Source organism: Geotrypetes seraphini, chromosome 2, assembly GCF_902459505.1.
Source record: "Geotrypetes seraphini chromosome 2, aGeoSer1.1, whole genome shotgun sequence".
In the NCBI taxonomy this organism is placed as follows: Eukaryota; Metazoa; Chordata; class Amphibia; order Gymnophiona; family Dermophiidae; genus Geotrypetes; species Geotrypetes seraphini.
In genome coordinates, this window is record NC_047085.1 from 176,327,541 (window position 1) to 176,352,642 (window position 25,102).

At 41.5% G+C, this 25,102-nt stretch overlaps 1 protein-coding gene across 2 annotated transcripts in view; it reads left to right on the forward strand.

The window, feature by feature from the left end:
• Window positions 1-23,117, forward strand: part of ZNF236 (zinc finger protein 236) — a 348,597-nt gene extending 325,480 nt beyond the window's left edge. For both annotated transcript variants that reach the window (XM_033934375.1, XM_033934376.1), the window contains exons 30-33: window positions 6,956-7,150; window positions 10,728-10,857; window positions 19,885-20,061; window positions 22,164-23,117. In XM_033934375.1, the coding sequence (XP_033790266.1) occupies window positions 6,956-7,150; window positions 10,728-10,857; window positions 19,885-20,061; window positions 22,164-22,303 (642 nt within the window). In that variant the 3' untranslated portion in view covers window positions 22,304-23,117. The remainder of the gene's footprint in view (window positions 1-6,955; window positions 7,151-10,727; window positions 10,858-19,884; window positions 20,062-22,163) is intronic.
• The last annotated feature ends 1,985 nt before the right edge of the window (window positions 23,118-25,102 follow it).

The following is a 25,102-nucleotide window of genomic DNA, read 5'->3' on the forward strand; positions in this document are numbered from 1 at the left end:
CTTTCTCTTCTTTGTGTCACTATCTCCATTTTCAGCTTTCCCCCTTTTCCTTTGTTAATGCACCCTGTAGCCAGAATCTTTCCACCCTCCCTCCACTTCGGCCCAGCCCAGTATGAAATATTTCCTTTTGTTTCCCTCCCCTCTCTCTTTCTCTCTCTCTTCTGCTCCCTCACCCAAGAGTCCTGCATCTGGCCCTCTCCCTTCTACCTGCACCTGGCAACACCCCCCTGCTCCGCGGCTCTCTTCAGCAACTCGTCAGCAGCAGTGATCAAGACAAGCTGCCGACATCGAGGCCTTCCCTCTACGAGTCCCGCCTTTGTGGAAAAAGGAAGTTGAAACAAGCGGGACTCGCAGAGGGTAGGCCCCGACGTCAGAAGCTGCTGCTGAGTTGCCGAAGAGAGCCGCGGAGCAGGGGATGTGGCCGGAAGCAGGTAGAAGGGAGATAGGAAGGCTGTAGATCTCCGGAGCATGACACCGACCCCGGCCAGGATGATTTCTTTTTCAGGCACCTTACAAGTCCAGCGTCGCGGGGGAAATAGCCATGCTGAGCAGTGAGCTCAGCACTACACAGATGAAAGCCTTGCTTGCTGATTGGTCCGGCGGGGCGGGGCCGCCGGACCAATCAGCAAGCAAGGCTTTCATCTGTGTATGTGCTGAGCTCACTGCTCAGCATGGCTATTTCCCGCCGCGACGCCGGACTTAAGCTGCATGCCTGCGTGACACACTACCGGAGCCGCAGCAAAGGTGGAAAAGAGCCGCATGCGGCTCTGGAGCCGCAGGTTGCCGACCCCCGCTCTAAATCATACGTTACTATCAAGGAAATCTAAAGAGGATATTATCAGATGAAATAAACATTAGCATAGGAATGCACTGGCAAATAATTGTGTTTTCAGCATTTTCTTAAAATTTATCCTCCCAATACAGAATCGCAGGATACTAGGCAGAATATTTCATAATTCTACACCAGCCACAGATATCATTGATGCACCAATCCTAACATGCATAATAGACATTCTTACAGACGCCGGTTAGAGAATCGCATTGCCACTGAGCTGATTGCGGCAAGGGAATCTCCCTGCTATAATCAATTTAGTGGCTGCGGCAACCCGTTCCCCCTCCTGCTGGGACTCCCTCCCCCAGCAAAGATTGCCGGCAGGAGGGATGCCCAGTCCCTCCTGCTGGACACCCCCCACCCCAAAAAGTAGCTCACCCGAAACCCCCCTACCTTATTGAGATGGTCGGCCAGGGGCATCCTTCCTCCAGCTGGCTGGTCTGCCTTCACTAGAATGGCGGGCCTGCCCCTTCCCAGTGCAATATTGGGATGCACTGGGGAGGGGCCTAAGGCCTTATTAGGCCCAGGCACTTAAGGCCCTCCCATAGGAGGGGCCTTAGGCACCTGGGCCAACCGGAATCTTAGGCATCTCTCGCAGTGCATTCTGGGATGCACTGGGAGTGGCCTAAGATTCCAATTGACAGAACACAAAAGCAAAAATTCCACGACCAAAATATCAAATATATAACAAAAGTGGAATAAAAAAGATTGATTTATTAATTCGTCAATTCAATTGCACTGATAGATAGTTAATGAAAGAAGGCAAACCTCAGACCGTACTGCTGTGTCTCATAACAACCTATGGCTATTTGACAAATGCAATATAATGGTTTCAATCATTGGTCCACCTCCTTCCTTTTGACATAAATACAATAATTTGTTAAGAGTGACAATTAATATAATACTATGAAAAAAAAAACATTTTAGTAGTAGTTTTTATAAATTAGTTAATATGATTGTCAAAAAATGAAAAAATAATGAAATTAATGGATAAAGCATCTGTACAAAATGGCAATTCTGTGCAAAATAACAATTTAGTCACATAAAACTGAATTCATAGAAAGTTCATAGAAAAACCACTTATCTTAGTGGCTACAATAACTGACTCTGACGGATCCATTTCGTTGGTACTTCTTCAGAGAATCAGTTGAAAAAAGCCATGATACTGACTAAATAATATCCATGAAAGTGGCTTTCCATAGAGCGAAAATGGCCTGCATCAGACCTCAGCGGTCCCTTTTTTGTCACTTATACCTGTTTTGACTGGTCTAAGTCAAAACGTATAAGTGCCGACTAGGCAACCTGCCTAAACTTTTGGTTATACCTGTTGTACGACTAAGTGTAGGTCTGCCCACCTCTCGCCCACTCTCGCTCTATGCGTTTTGAGGCAGAAAAAAGGCCTAAGCTGGTTTTAGATACGTCTAAAACCAGCTTTGGTTATGGGTACTTGGATGATCAGGCTTTTTGATCATCCAGGTACCCATTTAGGCCATTTTTAGACTTTTTTTGTTTTGATTATGAGCCCCTTAATGTCTATTATTAAATCTCTGTCCACTTCTTCCGTATATGAAGAAGGCCTGTATATCACACCAATGTAAATATATTTACCATTTCCTCTTTCCAAATTGATCCACAGTGCCTCTTCCTTGCTCTGCAGATCCTGCAATTCTGTGGCTTTAATATGATCTTTAACATATGACGCTACTCCCTCTCCTTTTCTTCCTACCCTGTCTTTCCTGAACAGATTATAGCCCGGTATAACTACATCCCAGTCATGGTTCTCCGTGAACCACGTCTCCGTGATTACCACTATATCCATCTCCTCTTCTTCCATCACAGTTTCTAGATCCAGAATTTTGTTTCCCATACTTCGAGCATTAGTATATACTGCTTTCCAGACATTGCCTTCTTTTCCCAACTGTATAGAGATATTTGGTGATTTATTTACCTGAAGGCTTATACTCACCCAGGGACTTTGAGCACCATTCCCCATCACTTCTAGTTTAAAGCCCTCTTCAGTAGATTAGCCAGCCTGCCACCAAAGACACGTCTTCCTTTCTTTGATAGATGGATACCATCCTTGCCTATAAGCCCTTGAAAAATCATCCCATAGTCAAGAAAGCCAAAAGACTCTCGACAACACCATCCACTTAGCCACACATTCATCTCCAGGATGCATGCTTCTCTGGCCTGGCCCTTACCCTCAACAGGGAGGATGGACAAGAACACCACCTGTGCACCTGACTGCTTCACCTTCTCTTCCAGAGCAACAAAGTCACTTTGATACATTTGTAGGGGTACCTGTAAGTATCATTACTGCCAATGTGGATGAGCAGCATTGGAAAATAGTCATCAGGCTTGATGAGTCCAAGGTGTGTCATCTGACTCATTCTCCTTAGAATGTGGAGTCGCAAAAAGTTCTTTGTTGGCTCCTTCCTTATTCAATAACTTCATAGGTCTTTTCTTGATCTTGCTTCAATCTATTGAGCTTACAGGTTATGCCTATGCAGATAATATCCAAATTTTAGCTTCCCTTAACTCCTCCGACTCCAGTGAGATTCATATTCACAGTGATAACCTCTCCAAAGCAACCACTTGGCTAATTAAACACAAACTAAATTTTGAATCCAGATAAATATAATGCCTTACTGTTCTTCTACCCTCCGGGATCAGCCTTGTCTACATCACTGCTTCTCTGTGGCAGTCTTGTTCCCATGGTAGAAACATAGAAACATGATGGCAGATAAAGGTCAAATGGCCCATCCAGTCTGCCCATCTGCAGCATCCACAATTTCCTCCTCTGCCTAAGAGATCCCACGTGCCTGTCCCATACTTTCTTGAATTCAGACACAGTATTTGTCTCCACCATCTCTACTGGCATACTATTCTAAGCATCTACCACCCTTTCTGTAAAAATGTATTTCCATGATTACTCCTGAGCTTAGCACCTCTTAACTAAAAATTTTAGGTGTCCATCTTGACTGTGCTCTCAACTTTGGCTCACAAAACTCTTCACTTTGCTAGCGAACTTTTACAAGCTACAACAAATACGCTCAATCTGATCCCTGTTGCATCCTCCCACTTCTGTGGTAAGCAAATTAATGGAAACGCTTTTGAAACAAAAAATAGTGAAGTTTCTGGAATCCGGTGGATTACAGGACCAGAGGCAAAATGGATTCACTAGAGGTAGGTCTTTTCAGACAAATCTGATCAATTTCTTTGACTGGGTGACCAGCGACTTGGATAGAGGGAGTGCACTAGATATGGTGTATTTAGATTTTAGCAAAGCCTTCGACAGTGTTCCACACAAATGTATAATAAATAAACTGAGTGCCCTTGGAATGGGCCCCAAAGTGACGGGCTGGGTCAGAAACTGGTTGAGTAGAAGACAACAGAGAGTAGTGGTCAATGGAGATCACTCAGGAAAGGGATGTTACCAGTGGTGTGCCTCAAGGTTCTGTTCTTTTTAACATTTTTATAAGCGGTATTGCTGAAGGGCTGTCAGGTAAAATTTGCCTCTTTGTGGATGATGCCAAAATCTGAAATAGAGTAGACACCCCAGATGGAATGAATAACATGAAGAAAGACCTAGCGTAGCTTGAAGAACAGTCTAAAATTTGGCAGCTAAAATTTAATGCTAAGAAATGCAAGGTGATGCATTTGGGCTGCAAATACCCGAGGGGATGGTACAGTTTAGGGGTAAAGAACTTATGTGTACGACGGAAGAGTGGGACTTGGGTGTGATTGTATGTGATGATCTTAAGGTGGCCAAACAGGTTGAAAAGGTGACGGCGAAAGCTAGAAGGATGCTAGTTTGCAAAGAGAGAGATATGGCCAGTAGGAAAAAGGAGGTATTGATGCCTCTGTATAAGACTCTGGTGAGACCTCATTTAGAATATTGTGTACAATTCTGGAGACCGTAGCTTTAAAAAGATATAAAAAGGATGGAGTCGGTCCAGAGGAAGGCTACTAAAATGGTGTGTGGTCTTCGTCATAAAGTATATGGGGACAGATTTAAAGATCTCAATCTGTATTCTTTGGAGGAAAGGCAGGAGAGGGGAGATATGATAGAGACATTTAAATACCTACGTGATGTAAATGTGCATGGGTCAAGTCTCTTTCCAGAGCTTCCTTTCAAATGAATGAGAGGGCATAGGATGAAGTTAAGAGGTGATAGGCTCAGGAATAATCTAAGGAAATACTTTTTTATAGAAAGGTGGTAGATGCGTGGGACAGTCTCCCAGTAGAGGTGATGGAGACAGAGAAAGCCTGGGTTAGTCACATGGGATCTCTTAGAAAGAGGAAGAGATAATGGTTGCTGCGGATGGTTACAGGATGGGCCATTTGGCCTTTATCTGCCATCATGTTTCATGTTTCAGGTTTATTTAAAAATTTGATATACTGCCTTATCAAAATTCAAAGCGGTTTTACATAATATAAAAACAAAGTACAAATAATGCTACAAACATTCAAACACACTGACAAACATTAACTTACCCTTACACTACAGTTTCATTTATTGTTCACTTGTATTTTCTGACAATGCCATCTTTATGATTTTTAGACTTGATGAAGGAAATATAGCTATTCAAAAAATGTAGAAAATTCATTAAATATGTGTTATCTTCTAATAGTTTATTTTGTTGTTGATTTTTTATTTTCATTTTATTTATTAATATCTCAATACAGACAGTTTCCTTCAAGGCAATCCTGTGGCTTCTAGGAATACTTTAAATAATCCCCAAAATTACATGCTGAAAATTTGAAAATATTTTTGAAAAAGTTTAAAATTTATATTTTCATTTTTCTATCAAGAAGTAAACTTTCCAGGACGGACACTGAGCAAAAATACTAAGTTCCTTTGTGAAGCCATAATCAATTTGAAAACTGGTTTTCCTAGCTCTGGTTGTGATGCTATGAATGGAAAGGGTAGTTATGAAATAAAATTGTAAATAAAGAGCAGATAGCAAATAAAACAATAAGGGGCTCATTATCGAAAGAGAAAAACGTCCAAAAACCGGCCTAAGTCGGCACTTGGACGACCATAAGGCAAAAACGTCCAAGTGCCGATACTAAAACCGGGTTTTGGATGTATTTAAAAACGACCTAGGCCTTCATAGTGCCACTGAACGACCAAAGCTAAACAGGGCGTTTCAGGAGGAGTGTCGAGGGCGGGACGTGGCTGGCTTAGACTTAGTCGTACAGCATGTATAACCGAAAGTTATACAGCCCAGGATCGATGGAACTTGGACGTTGTGACTCACAAAAACCCACCTAAAGTCACCAGATAAGCACTGAAACACATAAAACAGACCCACACACGCTACCCCAGTGATCACTGACCCCCCCCCCAGCCCCATAAAAATCGTAATCACATCTTTAAAATTCAGCCTCCAGACCATCATCGCCTGGCATAGGAAAGCCTAGTCGTCCAGCACAGAGGTGGCTTAAGCCATCTTGGGGGTGGGTTAGGGACTCATGGAGAGGAGAATCCATGCCCATAAGCACCTGTAATCACTGCATTGATACTTAAACATGTGCACTCCCCTATACACCCCCAAAACCCTTTTGTACTGGCATATAAGTGGCTCTTGCGGCCATAAGGGCTATTGGGTGGTAGAAAGTGGGTCTAGGGGATTCTGGAGATGGTTTGGGGGGCTCACCATGACCTATAAGGGAGCTGTAGTGAGGAGAAGACATGGCACCCTTTTGTGAAGTTCACAGCAGTGCTCTGTAAGGTACCCTACTATTTAGGTACCATGTTTGGGTGTTCAGTCCATCACTTTGCAGACTCCTCCCATGTCCAACAGGGCTTGTTTTAGGCATTTTTGACTTAGACGGAAAGTTGGATGAAAATGTGGTATAAAGATGGATGATTTAGAGACTTGGACAATCAGATCAGCATGACGTATAGTTAGACAATTTTCAAAACAAAATAAATTTTGGACGTATTTTTTGAAAATGTGTCCCAGGCTGTTTTTTACTTTGGACGACTTGTGACTTAGACGAAAATGGACTTAGATGTTCCTTTTAATTATGCCCCTCCACGAGAATTATGCATTCCCACCCATTTCATAAATTGGTTTGTAAATCTAGTAAATATTGATTTTTGAATTTTTCTAGGTAACAGAGATATCTCACGTAACTAAGAACAACCGAACAGATAAAGAGAGCCGAGTACACCAATGTTTTGAGTGTAATCATTACTTTTCGTCAGCAACCATGCTGACAGACCACTGCAGGGATGTTCATGGCAAAGAAAGGATTCACGTCTGCCATGTCTGCAATAAAGCTTTCAAAAGGGCAACGCATCTCAAGGTAACTCACCACATTGTAGCCTTACAAGATATCTCCTGTTCATGGCTTTCTGAACCATGTCATTCTGGAGTAGAAAAAAATGACAAAGGCAAGTGGCACCTGTTTTACTATTTGGGATCTAACTAGGTACTTGGGATGGCCACTGTTGAAAACAGGATTCTGGGCTTGATGGACCTTTGGTCTGTCCCAGTGTGGCAATTCTTACCTTATAAACTAGCCACTTCATTGACAGGACAAGGGCTCACTTGGTGAGATTTATGAAGTATAGTTTAGGTGATGAATAACTATGCCTGAAGATGGAGGGGAGAGGATCCAGAATATAGAGACGGATTTAAAGAGTACATGACTAGGTGCAGATATCAAATCATTTATGCAAATCGGTTCAGAGGTAATTTGTGGTTACTAGCTAATATTTAACATAGTAATATAATATTGTAACATGTGGCCAATATTTTTACTGTTTTATTGTGCTACCAATAATCTTGCACTTCTGGAAACTCATGTGGATACAAAATTATTTCAGAAGTAAGCCAGTTTGAGTAGAAGTGGGAAGGGCTTGGACCATGAAAATATGTAATTGTTTTCTATATCTTAAAAACTGAGATGTGTGCCAGATCATGCTAGAGAAAGTATGGTATATTCAAAATATTTCACAGAATCAACATAATCATTTTGTACATTGCTAATGAGCAAAAGTCATTAGGAAACCAATAGTGAGCTTGCGATCTTTTACCTGCTGTTCTGTATGCTCATTTTCAAAGGGAAATGCCTCCTAGCTTTGGTTGTAGTGATATTAGGGAAAGACATAACTATAAGCCTAAATTTTAAATATGCAAATGAAAAAGAGCCTACAATTGTGGGCCTGTTAAAGCAAATGCAGGGTAAAATACACAGGAAGATTTGACTGTGGGCCCTCCATCCACATATTTTTTCCTGCATGGGGGAGACAATAATCAAAACATGATTTTTACCTGGGTTAAAATTGGTTTGCCCACTTTAACTATTTTTATAATTGCCCTCTAAGCTATCAGTTTGTCGGGGGTGTGACGCGAGCGGGGGGATGCCAGATCGTGGGGGGAGGGTGCCGGATCACGAGGGGGATGCCGGATCACGCGGGGGGGGGGCCTTCGTGAGCGGGGGGAGCAATGTCGGTTCTCGGGGGCGGGGGGGTAGAGCAGCGCCGCTGGCCTCGGGATGTGGGGGTGGGTGGGAACGTGTCAAGCGAATTTCCCTTAGTTCCTATGAGGAAACTCGCTTTGATATACGAGTATTTTGGTTTACTAGCATGCTTCTGGAACGAATTATGCTCGTAAACCAAGGTACCACTGTACAACATTGCTGATACTATGATGCTGTGAAGTCCCAGACGTTTCTAGAAAGACTTTGGGCTCTGCGCGCTACCTGCTAACGCTTCCATAGAGCTTGCGTTAGTATTTTTCATATAGCGCGGGGTTAGCGCGCGCTAAAAACGCTAGCGCACCTTAGTAAAAGAAGCCCTTTGTGTAGTTGTATACCCTTTCATTAATGCACAATAATAATGATGCTAGAGTGAAGGAAGCACAATACAGTTATCATAAAGGTAGATTGGTTTTTCATTTTTTTTAAATGTTTTGTTGTTTTCAGATCTTTAGTAAGAATAACTGTCATATACTGTAATTTTAAGATAAATTACTTGATTAAGTTGCAACAAAAAAGGAAGCTTAGTGGCAGAACTCAAATGGTCAAACAATGGCCCACCTTTTTGACAAGTTTTTAAAATACCGTCTAGCTACCTTGATAGAATTCCAAGCAAAAGCTAAATGTACCAGGGTTTTTTTTTTTTTTTTTAAATTATTGCCTGCTGAAACAACAATGGATTTGAGCGCTGCCATTTCCTCCACGTTCTTTGAAAGCTAAAAAAAGTAAATTGTACAAGACCCGATTATGTTGCTTGCATATATCACATTTTTCATCTTTTTTATTCTCCCTTTTTCATATATTTCATATATTTTCCCTTTTTCATATATTTTTATTCTCCCTTTTTCATATATTTTCATATTTCATTCATTTTTTCTGGTCTTTTTCTTCGATATTACTCTTCCCAGTAGCGTGCTTTCGTTGACCCACGTCATCACGCAGCACAGGGGCGTTGTCACGGCTGGATTCTCAAGGCGTTCTTAAATCCCGCAGATGCCATGTTGTTTTCTTCAGTTCCAGCGTCTTTGATTTTTGTACGCTGTGTAATTTTGATTTCCTACTTTTGACCGACAAGTTTAGAAATCACTGTCGGCTTCTCCACTTTTTTCATTGTTTCATTTGTATCCCGCTCCTGATGAAGACGCGAAACGGAGCTCTGTCGAGTGGTGATATTCATATGTTTTGATTGAGTGGTGATGTGTGTGTGTGTGTGTTTGGGGTTTTAACATTTTGGGACCTTGGATGTATGTTGTAGTGCTTGTGCTTTATTATCTTTACCAGTTGATTATTAAGTTTTTGGACATTTGCACTTTATATTTATTTTTACCAATGAATTTTTGGATTGGCACTTCATATATATATATATATATATATATATATATATGTACTTTTATAGTTTGATTATTTAGTGTTTAGCTTGGCCTTTGTATATCTGCTTAGGCAATGTTATTTACTTTACTAGTTTGATATTAGGTCATTTTTCAAATGTGGTGATATTTATTTCATCTTCCCAGTTAGTTTTGTTTTTTGTTTTTTGGTAATTAGTTTATGATAGGAATTTTTGCACTTGCACTTTATATCAGCATGTTAATAATTCTCTCAGGGCTTTTTTAAGGTTTTTTTTATATACATGATATTTATTCAGCAAGAATTATGTATTAATTCATAAATGTTAATGTATTTAGTCATCAAAAAAATTTTAAATTATGTGTGATTAATTTATTAATTTATTATTTCATTAAGTTTCTTTTTCATTCCCACCCCACACACTTTACCTTATTTATTTTGTGCTGGTCTAGTCTTTAGGGAATGTATGTTGTTTATATGCCTTTATTTCCCTTCTTCCTGAGTGCTAAGTCTGGCATTTTTCATTTGGGAGTGTCATTATTTTCACAGGTGATGAATTTTGTTATGGACTATATGATGTATGAGGCAATTCTCATTTAGACTGATGTCTGGTGCTGGTCACCTTGAGACTTTGCCTGAGCCAGAGGTTTACATTATCTGCGATGGGCTCATACTGATGTCCATTACTTTAAATCCTGTTTCCTCCCATAGAGTAATTGTTTTGTCAGACTTACCTCTTCAGGTTTAAGGTACTTTAGCCAATTTTTCAGTAGGGTCTCTCTTAGGTCTATATTGGCTATATATTTTGAAAGGGTTTTGTTATTTTGCTTGCATGGGAAAACATTTTTAAAAGAGCACAAGCACAGAGACAATCATACTCCCCTGCTAGAAAAAAATGGCCTACCTTGTGTCAAGATGACACAAAATTTGACTGCATTGCTTCATACCATTATGATATAGTAGAAAATGTGGCTTTTGTCAACTAAATGTCTATCAGCCAAGGCGTAAAGGTGTATTTATTTTGAAATATATCTTCCCTCTCTATTTTCAATAGGAACATATACAGACCCATCGAGCTGGTCCTTCTCTAAGCTCGCAGAAGCCCAAAGTGTTTAAATGTATGGCATGTGAGAAGGCATTTGCCAAACCGAGCCAACTGGAAAGACACAGCCGCATTCACACAGGTAATAATTGCCCAAAACAAGGATCTGAAAAGTGAACTTTTATCTTGGTTTGGTCAGTAGACCAGTGTCCACAGATTACAATTCACAGGCCACCTATAGCCTGCATGCACCTTTTTACCAGCCTCTGAAGTCTCGGCAGAACTCAATTACCAGTTGCCCCTAATGGCATAAGACCACTTTTTCTATATAAGCTTCCATCCAAGGCACCTAAGAGCAAATTCTATAAAGAAGCGCCCAAAAGTTAAGCGCCTAATTGGGCACTGTTCAGAAGCGCGACTCAAGTAAAATTGGGTGCTGTTTAATGAGTCACGCTGAGCGGAACCTATTTTGGAAGCGCACAAGAAATAGGCCGGCTCTAGTCACAACTAAAAGTTAAGCGCCTAGCTGAACGCATAAGCACGCTTAAGAGCAGTGATTCTGCAACAAGGCTCCTAACATGTAGCCACGCCCATGCCTAACATGTATAGCGCCTGTTTTTTTGAGGGTCGCCTAAATTTTTAGAGACGCCTTGTTACAGAATCGCGCTTTCTAGATAGGCGCCTATCTAGTTGGGAGGCCTCTGAAATAGGTGCCTAACTTTAGGTGCTGGTTATAAAATTTGGGCCCTAATCTCTTGTCCTACTTCTCTCCATCTCTGGCCTGAGGATTTTGTATTTGGCTCAAACATTTTATAAAAGAATGTGCTGTTTAGGTTTATTTTGAGAGTGTATTACCTACAGTTTTCTTGGAGACACCCCTCCTCCTAGCAAATACTTCAGGTACAAATAATAATTAGCCAAAATGAACAGTTCACTCATTATTATAGGTGTCCCAGATTCACCTACTAGAAATCTTTTGGGGCCTGCAGGCTCACATATACTGTACAGTTGTCAGATTCAGGTCAACAAAATGACACAAGTAATAAACACTGTTCTTTTCCAGCTACTAGGGATGAGATCATCTAAAATTTAGTTTGATGTGTCACTGACCTTGATGTGCCACTGAACTCTGAGGACTTTCTTAAGAGATCAGATTCCACAGGTGACCCTTGAGGTGAGGATTGCTGGCCTGGTGCCTAACCCTCAGTAATCCTGGTTCTAAGAGAGAGGTTGTAGAGCAGGGGTGCCCAACGCGTCGATCGCGATCGACCAGTAGCTCAGGAAGGCAACTCGAGTCGATCGCACTCGTGTTGCCGTCCTGATCTACGGGCCGATCAGCCTTCCTCTCCAGTGTTCTCCCTAGGGCCTTTTAGCTGGGCGGTTCGCCCAGCTGTCATCTGCCGCTGCTGAACATTTAAAAAAAAACCAAAAAAACCGGCTTGGAGATTTCAGACCCTAGCGAACTTATGCTCCGGGCTCTAACGTGTGCTTGCAGGCTTATCTTCTCTTCACTCCGAAACCGGAAGTTATGTCCGGGGGGGGGGGGGGGGAGGGAGAAGGGAAGCCGGCACGCACATGTTGAGAGCCCTGAAGCAAGCGCTCGCTACGGGCTAATGCGGGAGACAGGTTAGTGAAGCATTTGTTCTTGTTCCTGCCGGGTCCTGCCTACTTTCTGTTTCCGCGAAGGCAGGACCCGGCAGCATTTCCCCCAATAGGTTGATCACGATCTTGGGCTGATCAGCCTTCCTCTTCCCGACGTCAGAATTGACGTCGGGGAGAGGAATGCTGGTTGGCCGAAGCAGAGAGAGCTTGGGGCCTGTTATTGGTGGTGTTTGGGTCCTGGTCCCGATGGTAATGGCAGTGGCAGTGGCTTGGGGGAGGGCAGGGAGAAAGAAAGAAAAAGGGCAGGCAGGGAGACAGAAGGAAAGAAGAGAAACAGAAAAAAATGAAAGGGAGGCAGAGAGAAAGAAAGGGCAGGGAAGAGGAAGGAAAAGTTGGGGGGAAGGAATGAGGTCTGGAGGAGAAGAAGCATACAGGCTAAAAGAAGGGAAGAAAGATTGTATGCACAGTCAGAAGAAGAAAGTGCAACCAGAGACTCATGAAATCACCAGATAAGGTAGGGAAAATGATTTTATTTTAAATTTAGTGATCAAAATGTGTCTGAATTTATATCTGCTGTCTATATTTTACACTAAGGTCCCCTTTTACTAAACCGCAATAGAGGTTTTTAGCGCAGGGAGCCTATGAGTGTCGAGAGCAGCGCTGGGCATTCAGCGCAACTCCCTGTGCTAAAAACTGCTATCGTGGTTTAGTAAAAAGGGAGGGGGGTATATTTGTCTATTTTTGTATGGTTGTTACTGAGGTGATAGTGCTTAGAGTCATCTGCTTTGACCTCTTTGAAAAACCCTGGAATAGGAATGATGATTAACATTTTCTATGCATACAGTGTGCTTTGTGTTTTTTTTTTAATTTTATTGTTGGTAGATCATTTTGACTTGGTCATTTAAAAAGTAGCTCGCAAGCCCAAAAAGTGTGGGCACCCCTGTTTTAGAGGATCTGCATTAAAGATAGTTTACACAGCAACCTGTGAAATACTTTCTGCCTCTGCCCACCCAACCTCCCCACAGCCCGCCTATCCCTAGGCTCAAATTACTCTTATACTACTCCTAAATTACCCTTCACATTCCTCCAGCTGATCTTAACAAGGACGATGTGCACAAACCTGAAACACCTAACCCCCAATCCTTCTCACCAGATCTGGTAAATTATCCTTTTCCCCACACCTGAAAAGGTACTGAGAGGATCTGCTCTGCTGAGAGAAAAAAAAACAAAGAAAAAATAAAACCATCCATTGGAATATCTTGTCTGGTGGTATTCAAACTTGGAAAAGGTAAACGTAGATTTTAGTAAGTTATATTTTGTAGTTCTCTTTTTTTAGCTCAGCAAAATCAGTCGGGCAATAGTGTAACCTTTAGTCTGTTAGGTTTAATATAAAACAAAGTTGTAGCCTAGATTAATGATTTAGGTTGCATTTCAGGGCATATCATCAGAAAAGGCTCTGGTGTTAATTTAATTCCCTCCCACACACCCCAAGGCAGAGCTTTTTGATTTATATGTTCTCCAGCCAACCCAGGAACAAAAAGCTTACCCCTAATCGGCTCCGTAGCTGGCGCCCTTATCCCACTTCTTACCGGTCTATTTACCTTTGTCTTATTATTCCTGTTATCTAGCAGCCTCAGATCATCCCCTGTGGGTTCCACTAATTTTCATCATGACGCCACCTCCTTGGTTCCTTCTTCTCTTACTCTGCTCATTTCTCAATACTACTCACTGCACGAAACCTCTCTCCCCCAATATATTTGACTCCATTAATGTTAGTGAAATCTGCCCTGGCCTCAGAATCCCCCTGCAGAAATTACCCCTTTAAAGAAAACCCTTGAGGTGTTAACTATGCTTTTTTAAAGCCGTTACCTACTGCCAACTTGTCCAGCCTTGCCTCTGACTCCCTCACTCCAGTCCCGACACTATATTGCAATGCCAGATCAGCATGCAACAAGACCCAAATATTAAATGACTTACTAGAGGATTTTGATCCTGGTTTCTTGTGCATTACGGAATCATGGATTGCAAATGATGATCTATTTACACAAAACGAACTCTGTTCTCACGGTTATCAAGGCCTCTTCTCTTCCAGAAATAACCAGAAAGGAGGAGGCCTGACACTTCTCTAAAAATCATTATTTGACATTCAGCTCCTCGAAAAGGGTGGCAACACATCACTAGAATATATGCTAGCTACAGTCAACGATGAGCTCCATTATCACCCATTGGGCATTTTGTTACTTTATCGTCCACCAATCTCTTGGAATAAATCCTCCGAACTCGTTTTCGAGACCATAACAAGCGCTTTCCTAAAATTTCAAAGATTACTGATTATCGGTGATATTAATCTCCACCTAGATGATAACACCAGCAAGGATACGATTGAACTCAACAACTTTCTAAGCTCTCTGGGCTTTCCCTCTCCTGAGTCCTCTCCAACCCATGAAAAGGGGCCCACTCTAGACATTATCAGTTTCCTCAACCTTACTGATTACAAAACTTTAGCCGAAGTTGTTCGCTGGGAACATGTCCCTTGGTCTGACCATTTTTTAGGCACTTTCTGTCTCCCCATTTTCATGTCTCACCTTGGAGTCCAACCCCATGCCACAAAATCTATTACCTTCCGCAAAAAAATTTTTGAGTGAACAGTTCTGGACCCAATTTCTTAACCAGTTTTCCTTCTATCCTAAGCCTGATGCCCCAGAAACCAACTGGCACAACTGGGTAAACCTCTCTACTGCCCTCTTGTTCCTCTGTCTACTAAAACTTTCTCCTACTCCTGTAAGGCCCCCTAGTATCTTCCGTACCACAGAGAACTGAAGCAGAGTACTGGAGCGTAAATAGAAATAATCTAAATCTCCTGCGGATAGACAGTCTTGCAGGGACAGTATTAAGTTCTATAATACAATACTAAAAAAAGCAAGGAAGAATTTCTATGGTGATAAAATCACCAGATCCAATAACCAGAGCAGTACATTGTTTAACATCTGTCATTCCTTAACCTCTAAAAACAAATCCTCTATACTCCCCTTCTCTCCAGCAGCGGATGATCTAGCAAAATTCTTCAATCAAAAGGTTGCTACTATAAGAAACTCTTTTCTATCAGCAGTCACTTACAATTCTCTGGTGCCCAGCAACACTAACCCTATCCCAGTAGACAGATCCTGGACAGTCTCTGAGTATGTATCTGAAGCCCAGGTTTCCAAACTGTACCACAAAGTAAGATTCTGCAAATGTGCCCTGTACCCGTTTCCTTCTTACCTATACGAGAATATTCCCGCGCAGGCTATCTCATCCCTCACCAGATTTATAAACTCTGCCTTACTATTAGGCCTATTTTCCATAGAAATGGGACATATCGCCCTGAGTCCATTACTGAAAAAAGCCAATCTAGACCCATCCTCACCATCTAGCTGTCATCCTATAGCAAATATTCCTCTCCTGACCAAAATGCTAGAGGCTATCATATCTACTCAGCTCTCATCTTACTTAGAGAGATTCTCCATTTTCTTCCCTTGCCAGTATGGCTTCAGACCCAATTTCAGCACCAAATCCCTACTGGCCTCATTAATTGCAGAGGTTCAACAACTACAATCTTGTAATAAGTTTGCTGTCCTATTACAATTCGATCTATCTGCGGCCTTTGATGTTGTTCACCACAATATTCTAATTTACTAACTTTTTGAGATAGGCATTGATTCCCAAGTCTTAGACTGGTTCTCGAAATTCTTACGATTCCACTCTTAAACTGTTAACATGAATGGCGCCACGTCTTCTCCTTGGAAACCGTTAAGTGGAGTCCCGCAGGGTTCATCTCTGTCCCCTATTCTTTTCAACATCTATATGTCTTCTTTGAAACTCTTCCACCTATCTCCCTTTGAAACATTATATACATATGCAGATGACATCCTTGTCCTTCTTGAGATAGATTCAAACCTTATTAACCTCATGGAGAATATAATAGCATGCATAACAAAACTTCAATCCTGGGACCTCACTGTACAAATGAAACTGAACAAGTCCAAAACAAAACTACTTTGGCTTGGCCCAAAATTAGAACAGCTACCCAAGCTCATTTCTTTACCTTCTGGTTCCACACTCCAGTTTGAATTCTCAAGCAAAGTTCTGGGCATCTTTATTGACTCTATACTTTCCTTCAATGACCATCTCAACTATGGTAAAAAAATGTTTTTTAGGTGCGTCTTATGGAGCGAAAAATACGGTATATCTATCTTTCTCCTGATATCAGACAAAGAAACAAAATCCAACAAATCTGCAGTAAAGGAATAGTGAAACCCAAAACAAAAGGAAAAACTGCAGAACACAGTACAAGATTCAGGCAATGTTTATTCAAATGAACAATTTGTTGCGCACAAATAAACCATCAGGTAGGTAAAGGGACCTGACACGGTCTGTGTTTCGATCAACATGTCTTCATCAGGGGTCCCTAAGGTGATGGCAAAAAAATGTGTTTCGCAACAATATTTTTGCCTGATCTATGGGCCGCAATGTTTAGAAAGGCATGTCACTGCTGAAACAGCTGTGATCGTAATGAATCATCTCTTCTTCCATGTCCCCCCCCTCCCCCAGCCATATTCTTCAGATGCCCTACATAGCTCTAGAATTCACTGTATGAGGAGTCTGTATTAACCTGTAGGGATCATTGCCCTTGGCCCCTCATCCCAGGCTGGACCTCACTGATGTGTTTTCATATGCCTTAGCTCCATTTGTATGTACTGTAATCTTTTGTGGTTTGTATATTCTATTTTATTTTTGGGGGTCCTGGATTCAACCCTCAAAGAGGCAGTGAGAAATGGAATTTTGAAGCAAGAGCCAGGTGGTGCATAAAAAGTTTATTTTGTATAGAAATATGCTTAATATTACAAAGATAAAGTTGGACAAGTTCCTTCTGAACCAGAACGTACGCAGGTAAAGCTGGTCCCAGGACACTGGTCTTTGACCAAAGGGCCGTCGCTTGAGCGGACTGCTGGGCACGATAGACCACTGGTCTGACCCAGCAGCAGCAATTCTTATGTTCTTAGGCAGATGTGCCACAGACACAGACACACCCTAGATTTATGGGACTGGTTTGGTATGTCCCGCTTGTCTAGAATGACTCACCTATTGCACTGCAAAAAGAGATATGTCCTTACCTTGATAATATCTTTTCCAATAGATAGGTGAGTCATTCTAGATTCTCGCCCTGTCCTTCCTACACTTGCCTACTGTTTTCATTGCTGTATATGTTTCCCCAAGTTGTATCTTGGATGCCAGTCACTGTATAATATATTCTAGCATCTTCAGGGGTACTGCCTGAGCTCCCTTGTTGCTTCTGTTGGCTGTTACCAGTTCATTAAAGGTTACAGTGTTTTATGTAAACGCAGCATGATTGTATTGTTAGGATGTCCCCTCTCTGTCCTTACTTCACCTACTGGGTTAGAGCTCTAGCATGCTTGGGTACTAACTACAGATAGCAGTAGAGCTCACGGTGAAGTAACATCCAGAGTGGATTCCTTCTGCAGATGATTTGCAGCCATGGGGAGATAACCGCTTGTCTAGAATTACTCACTTGTGTACTGGAAAATATATTATCAAGGTAAGGATATAATCTCCTGTTTTTCAAAATAAACCACCATATCCCTCAAATCAGTTGACTTTGCCAATTATCCCTATCTCACTAAGCCTCTCCAATAAAAAGAGATTATTTGCATCAAAGGCTGCTGAAGTATCAAATTGTATGAGAACAATTTGTTTCCCTTTACTTAAATTTTTCCTTTATAAGTAAAGAATCTAAGATGGTAAGAGTTACCATTGAAAGACATGAGCTAAATCCAAATAAATAATCATTCCGGTCATCCTTTATCCTATCAGTCACAATCTATCTATAATAATAAAACGCTAAGTATGCATGCACACTCGCGCCGCATGTTCCCTGATCCCTGATCTGTCGGGATGTGGCAGCACGAGTGTGCATGCGCTAGATAGCGCGGAGTGAGGGACCGGCACATAGGGGAAGGAGACAGGCCCGGGATTCGACCGGCCCCGGCCAGACAAGACCCCCCCCTTCCCCACCGCACCCAGGCCCCGGCGGACCCCGCCGGCAGAGGCGGAAAGACAGCTCGGCGGCGGGTTGGCATGACAGCGGCATGGGCTGCGGCCACCTAGCGCTGCGGAGGGGCCCAGACCAAGGCAGCCGACGATTGGCTGGGGCAACGGCGCTCAGAAGCCCCGGCTGGGAGCGCGAGACTGGTAGGTGGGCGGGCGCTGTGGCTGTCCGGGGGTGGGAGGCGAGGTCTTTAGAGTGACGAAGACCAGGAGGACCTGCTGGTGGTGGATGATGGTGGTAGCAAGAGTGATTGGGGGGGGGTAGTTTCAGCTGAATCCAAACTGCAAATTTTGGTTGCTGGCCAGCATCTAATATAGTGTGCACAAACCTGGTGCTAATAGCATGTTAATGCTGGTGGTACTTTTGACCATCAGCCCCGAAGACAAGTAGCAAAACGTTAGTTTGGACCCGTCATACAGATAAGTACTACGTAGGTAAAGATTATTCTGGCCTTCTTTTCACAACCCGGTGGAATCTGCTAAACTGACATTTATCAATAGCTCACTTAAGACACGGTTCAGATTTTCAGGCCAAAAAATATCTGAACTTTTCCAGATCCACACTCATGGACCCAGCACCTGGAAAGCTGTCACTCCTTATCTTGAAACAGTTTCACACACATCAAGAATTAGCAAGCAGTGCTCCGAAACAGGTTTCAACTCCACCTCTCACTAAAGCCAACTACCCCAAACAAATAACCTTACCCATTTCTTACTCTTTTTGAAAATGACCAATTTTTTTTTTTTTGTAAGTTCTTGTTATAATACATCTTGGATAATTCTTTTGTAATCCGCTTGAACTGCAAGGTAATGGTGGAATAGAAATCCCTAATGTAATGTAATGTTTCTATCATTGCCCTGAGTTTTGTATAAGGCTCAAAATTAGGCAACAGCGAAATATAATAACTGGCTTTTGCCCAATGTTTGCCTAACATTGTTATTATATTTCATTTTTGAACTGTTGCCTTATACAAAACTAAGTGCAATGATAGAAACCTCATAAGCCAGGTCTGAAAAGAACACCTGATAAGTGTGTGAGACTGTTTCAAGACAATAGTTTCTGTGCCTCTCCTATTTTTGGTATTATGAAGTTCTTGCAAAATATTTTTTTCTTCCCTTTTCACGTAGTGCTACTCCTTAGGACACTCTACACAGTCAGTGCAGCAACAGAAAGAAAGACAGACAGGGGGAGAGAGACAGAAAGAAAGAAAGACAGACAGGGGGCCAGGGAAAGAGACAGAAAGAAAGACAGACAGAAAGAAAGAAAGGGGACAGGGAGAGAGACAGAAAGAAAGAAATGCCTAAGTCTACACATCTATTCTAGCACCCGTTAATGTAACGGGCTAAAAAACTAGTAGGAATATATTCTGGTTTTTTCTGTTGTCTCTGCCCATGGATGCAAATGAAGAAATAGTGTGGAACAAAATAGAAAATAATGTTTCTGATGTCTTATTTGTTACAGGGGAACGCCCATTTCAGTGTACACTGTGTGAAAAAGCTTTTAACCAGAAGAGTGCCCTGCAGGTACACATGAAAAAACACACAGGAGAGAGGCCTCATAAGTGTGAATATTGTTCAATGAGCTTTACACAGAAAAGCAATATGAAGCTTCATATGAAAAGAGCCCATGGCTACCCTGGTATGTTCACAGTGCACCCTGTGCAAATGATTGGAGAGAAGGATCCATATGCATTTACGAATGCTCAGTTATGTAGGCCTCTACTAACCCAATTACTGACCATGCTGAAAGAGATCAATAGAAAATGTGTGTGCATAAAGAAATATATGTGGATTGGTGGAGTAGCAGTGGGCTGAGAACCAGGAAAGCCAGTGTTCAAATTCCACTGATGCCACAACTGACCTTGGACGACAAGTCACACAAACCTAGAATGTAAATCATTAAGGGCTAAGGCATGATCCAACACCATACCCATGACAATGGCAGAGGGCAGATATTCTCACAACCCACCCACCTCCCCTGATTGGCTTCTTAGCTTGAGGAGCCGCGAGCCTGCATCGGGCAGGAAGGCACTCAAGCATGCATGCAAGGTGCAGGCAGTTCACAAACTTTCTTAAATTCTTAACGTGGCGATGCACTTTTAAAGCTGTCCATACCGGGGCTCCGTGGATGATGTCACCCACATGTGAGAATATCTGCCTGCTGTCCCTGGATAATACCTGTTACAGTAAGTAACTGTGCTTTCTGTAATTACACATGCAATGTAAAGGATCACCATTGATCCACCCATTTCCACGCCCCCCTTTATTGACTGACCTGTAAAATTTAGGCACGGATCTTGTGACTAAATTTACACCCTTAATTAAATCTAATTAATGTTAATAAGTGCTTTTTAAAGTGGCAATTATCAGCATTTAATTAGTTCGCTCAGTTAAATTATGCATGTAATTTGGGTATGTGCCTAAAATTGCATGCACAATTTTTGGCGATTTTATAGAAATTAGGGGACAAAAGTGTAGAGCATCTCATTGATCAGTGATATATACTCCTACTTAAGTGAATTTTGAGTTGTATGTTTTAGACAGCAAAAATAAATAATATAAATAAATAAAATGTGACAAGTAGACAAGTAATAAAGACTTTTTTTTAAACAGGGGAAGTATGTTTCATTCCAGGATATACTGAAATGGCAATTGTGTAATTAAGTCTTTGTCATTTGATATTGATTTATATCTTGGATGCTGAAGACCTTTGGCCTTCTGTCTCTCAAAGCCACCTTGAACAAAATACTTGAATACACAGCCAGTCTTTTTTTCAATCAATTTTATAGAATTCTTAAATCCAATGACAATTACATGATATCAAAAAGAAACCAGCTTTTTATATGGGTAAAGGGTAAAGGCAGATGGGACTTGATATACTGTTTTTTCTGTGTGATGTACACAATCAAAATGGTTTACATGGGCAATGAAGTGTTAAGTGACTTGCCCACTTCTCCACATGATGTCATTAAAGTAATATGACTGTCAAACCCAAATTATCAGTTTGTATTTCTGTTAAATTTTGATCACACAGCATTATAATTTAATGGATTAGTAGAATATATTGCCTATTGCACAAACTCTAACCCTGGAGACTTCTTTTTAGTTACTGTTTTCAGTATTCCCTATGTAACTTTAAACAAATTATTTAAAATCCACATTCTCTCTTTTTGCTTCCTTAAAATTTAGAGTATAAATTGTGCTGAAGTGTCTTTATAGCTCACTTTATCGTATTAATTTTTCTATTGGTGATATTTCATCTGAAGTATTGTATCCAATTCTGGAGGCCACATCGCCACAAACAGCAAAGTAGAAGCAGTATAGAGGAGAGGTACTAAAGAGGTTAAAGCTTTTACCATAAAAATTATAAGGCGAGATTATATCCTGAAGGAAAAGAATCAAGATGGTAGGGGGTGAACAAAACTGTAAGTGGGTAGACTTATATGTAACATAACGTATTTCTTTACAGAAAGGATGATGGATATATGGAGCAATCTCTGAGTGGAAGTGGAGGGAATAAAAAAAGTAACAGAATATATGAAAATATGGGCTGAGCCAAGAGGATTCTTAGTGGTAGGGAAGTAATGCTGAAGATCAAATATGGCTTCCAGTAGGAGACATGGCAAGATTAGATGCACCTTGTACCTATCATTATGTTTTGTGTTTCTGTAACTGTATTTCTGTTCCCTCATTATTACATTGTATCCTTAATGATTCTCTCTTCTTCCTGAACACTGTCAGATATTATACAAGAAGTTGCTCTGCCTCCAGAAGGAGAAGAAGAAGAAGGTGAGGACATTAGTCGTGCACTTGACTTGGAGGAAGTGGTCCAAGAACCTTCAAGTGAATGGCAGTGTGGCATAACAAATGTTTTCCAGTAGCATCTTACTGGTTAAAAACAGACTTTCTTCAGGACTGAATTTCTGCACATATACATTTATCTGAAAAAGAACACATTTTGGAGTTTGTGGATAATGTATTATACAGCCGTGATAATAAAATTAATCTGTATATTTTTCAGTTAAAAAGACTATTCAAATAATTTTAATTTTTCTAAGCCTTTAAATAATTGCAAAAAATATGAACTAACCTGTGTAAACCAGTCTACACAAAACAGCTCAGGTAATTTAGATAGGTTTCTTCTATTTTACAATTTATTGCATTATAGAAAACTAGCTGGACTTTAAATCAATGTGGTATGACACCCTTATAATAACAGACTGGATTACGATAGATGATTTTTCTAAAAAATATTTTTGTTCAAATATGTATAATGGTGTACATTTGCAAAATATGTATGTACAGTAATTGATAAAAAAACAAAACAAAACCATGTTCCAATGCACATGGACATTGTAAAATTATTTTTATTTTCTTACGATGCATTTTTTGAGAAGATTCTTGTTAATATAAATGTACATATTCATTACTGCTGAATTTACATTGCTGTTGAGAGGTGGCTGGACCATCTCTAATTACTTTCCTTACTTTGAGGTGCAAGGAAAATAGACTCAGTAAAGCAAAATTGACAAAGAATATGAAATGTCTTAGTAAAAATGATATTTCCATGAGTAGCACACAGTGATATATTTACAGCACAGCAAAATTTGAATGTACAGTACTAAGTGACTGGAAAGCACAAGCCATCTATACCATAGTTAACTAATATCAATCCACAATAAAAAAAAAACAAAACAAACCCAGATGAATAAATGTAGCATTAATAGACCACTCATACCTACATCCTTCATATGGATAAACCATGAAGGTGCATTCAATGGCATGTGAAGGCATGATCTGTAGTCTGACTCTTATGGGTGCAGAAAACATATCACAATTTTGGTTGCTGTTACATCTCCTTACATTAAAATGTGTCTTAAAAATGATTTTTGCTAAGGGATATCTGCCTAGCAGAGATCCAAGTATAACCCTTAAAAGTGCCATGTCTAGGTATATAACCTTCCCCAGAAAACAGAGGAGTTTAAACTAAAATAAAACATCCCAAAGACTAAGGGCTCCTTTTATGAAGGTGTGCTAGGGTCTTAATGCACGGAATAGCGCGCGCTAAATTGCCGCGCGCTAGCCGCTACCGCCTCCTTTTGAGCAGGTGGTAGATTTTTGGCTAGCGTGCACTAATCTGGTGTGTGCGCTAAAACCGCTAGCGCACCTTCGTAAAAGGAGCCCTAAAAAAAACCCCATACCATGCTCATATATATATTTTCCTTTGCATTTATTTATGTTCTCCAAAAATGTATATAAATATATATTCCATTGTATAGCCAGTCTTTATATTTTGTAAATAATAGTATTACTTAAATATAGTTCATTTCAGTTCTCATATTACCACTGAACATGTTTTATTGTTAATATACAGTATGGTTTTAATTTGCTTCTTTAAAATGATTTGTTTTTGTCTTTTGTTATAAATAAGTTTGATTCACTGTAAGTGTCATTTTTGCCATACAGATGAAACCATGTAGGGTACTATTAAGATATTACACAGTGGTTTCTATAAGGCATATTATGATTATTTTGTTAACATTTCGGATTTGTATATAAGAAACATAGCTTGTGACATGGAAACAGTTTTGTTATGTAAATTATTTACGACAAGCTGTGTTAAATATTTTCTTTTTCAAATTTCTTTCTTTATGGTATTTTTTAAGCGAAAAATGTATATTGATACTATGCCTGCCCCGACTCTCTCTACCTGCCCCGACTCTCCTGCTCAATGCCGCCCTTCCCCACAATGCGAGCCTGTGGTTTTAAAGTGGGACTGCACTGTGGGAAAGGGCAGCAGAGAGCAGGAGAGTCAAAGATTGCCCTTCTGTGGCCCGGCCTTACCCATGCCCAGCCCACCCCCGGCCTTACCCATGCCCAGCCCACCCCCGACCTAACCCAACACCCCCCGTACCTAAAAGTTGGGAGCAGGAGGGGTACTCAGTCCCTCCTGCTCTGTAGGCCTCCAGTGGTGAGAACAAGAGGAACCGCAAAGTCCTCCTGCTCCTTCTCATCCGCCCTGCCCGATGCAATGCTGGCCTTAGGCCCTGCCCCATTACATCATGTGATGCACAGAGAGGAGTCTAAGGCCCTGATTGGCTCCGGTGCCTCAGGCTTCTCCCCCTTGGGAGGGGCCTGAGGCGCCTGAGCCAATCAGGGACTTCCTTAGGGCTGAGCCTAAGGAAGTCCCTGATTGGCCAAAGCAATAGTTCCTCTCTGTGCATCACATGATGCAATGGGGTGGAGCCTAAGGCTGGCATTGCATCGGGCAGGACGGAGGAGAAGGAGCAGGAGGACTTTGCGGTTTCTCCTGTTCCCACCGCTGGAGGCCTACAGAGCAGGAGGGACTGAGCACCCCTCCTGCTCCCAACTTTTAGGTATAGGGGGTGTCAGGTCAGGCCGGGGGTGGGCCATGATTGGGCCGTTCCGGTCGGGGTGTGTGCCATGCCGGTCGGAGGGTGGGGGGGGTGGTTTGTGCAGGGCTGGGTGTGCATGGGGGGACGTTTGGCACGGGGGATGCTTTTTTTTGTTGTTGTTATAGGTCTGATTTTTTTCAGCCTATTAGAACAAATGAAAAAAAAAAAAGCCAGCAGAGCCCTGACAGCAGTGACAGGAGGCTGCTACTACTGTCAGGGCTCTCCCTGATTCAGTCTGATCCATGCAGTCGGTTGGGAGCGTGC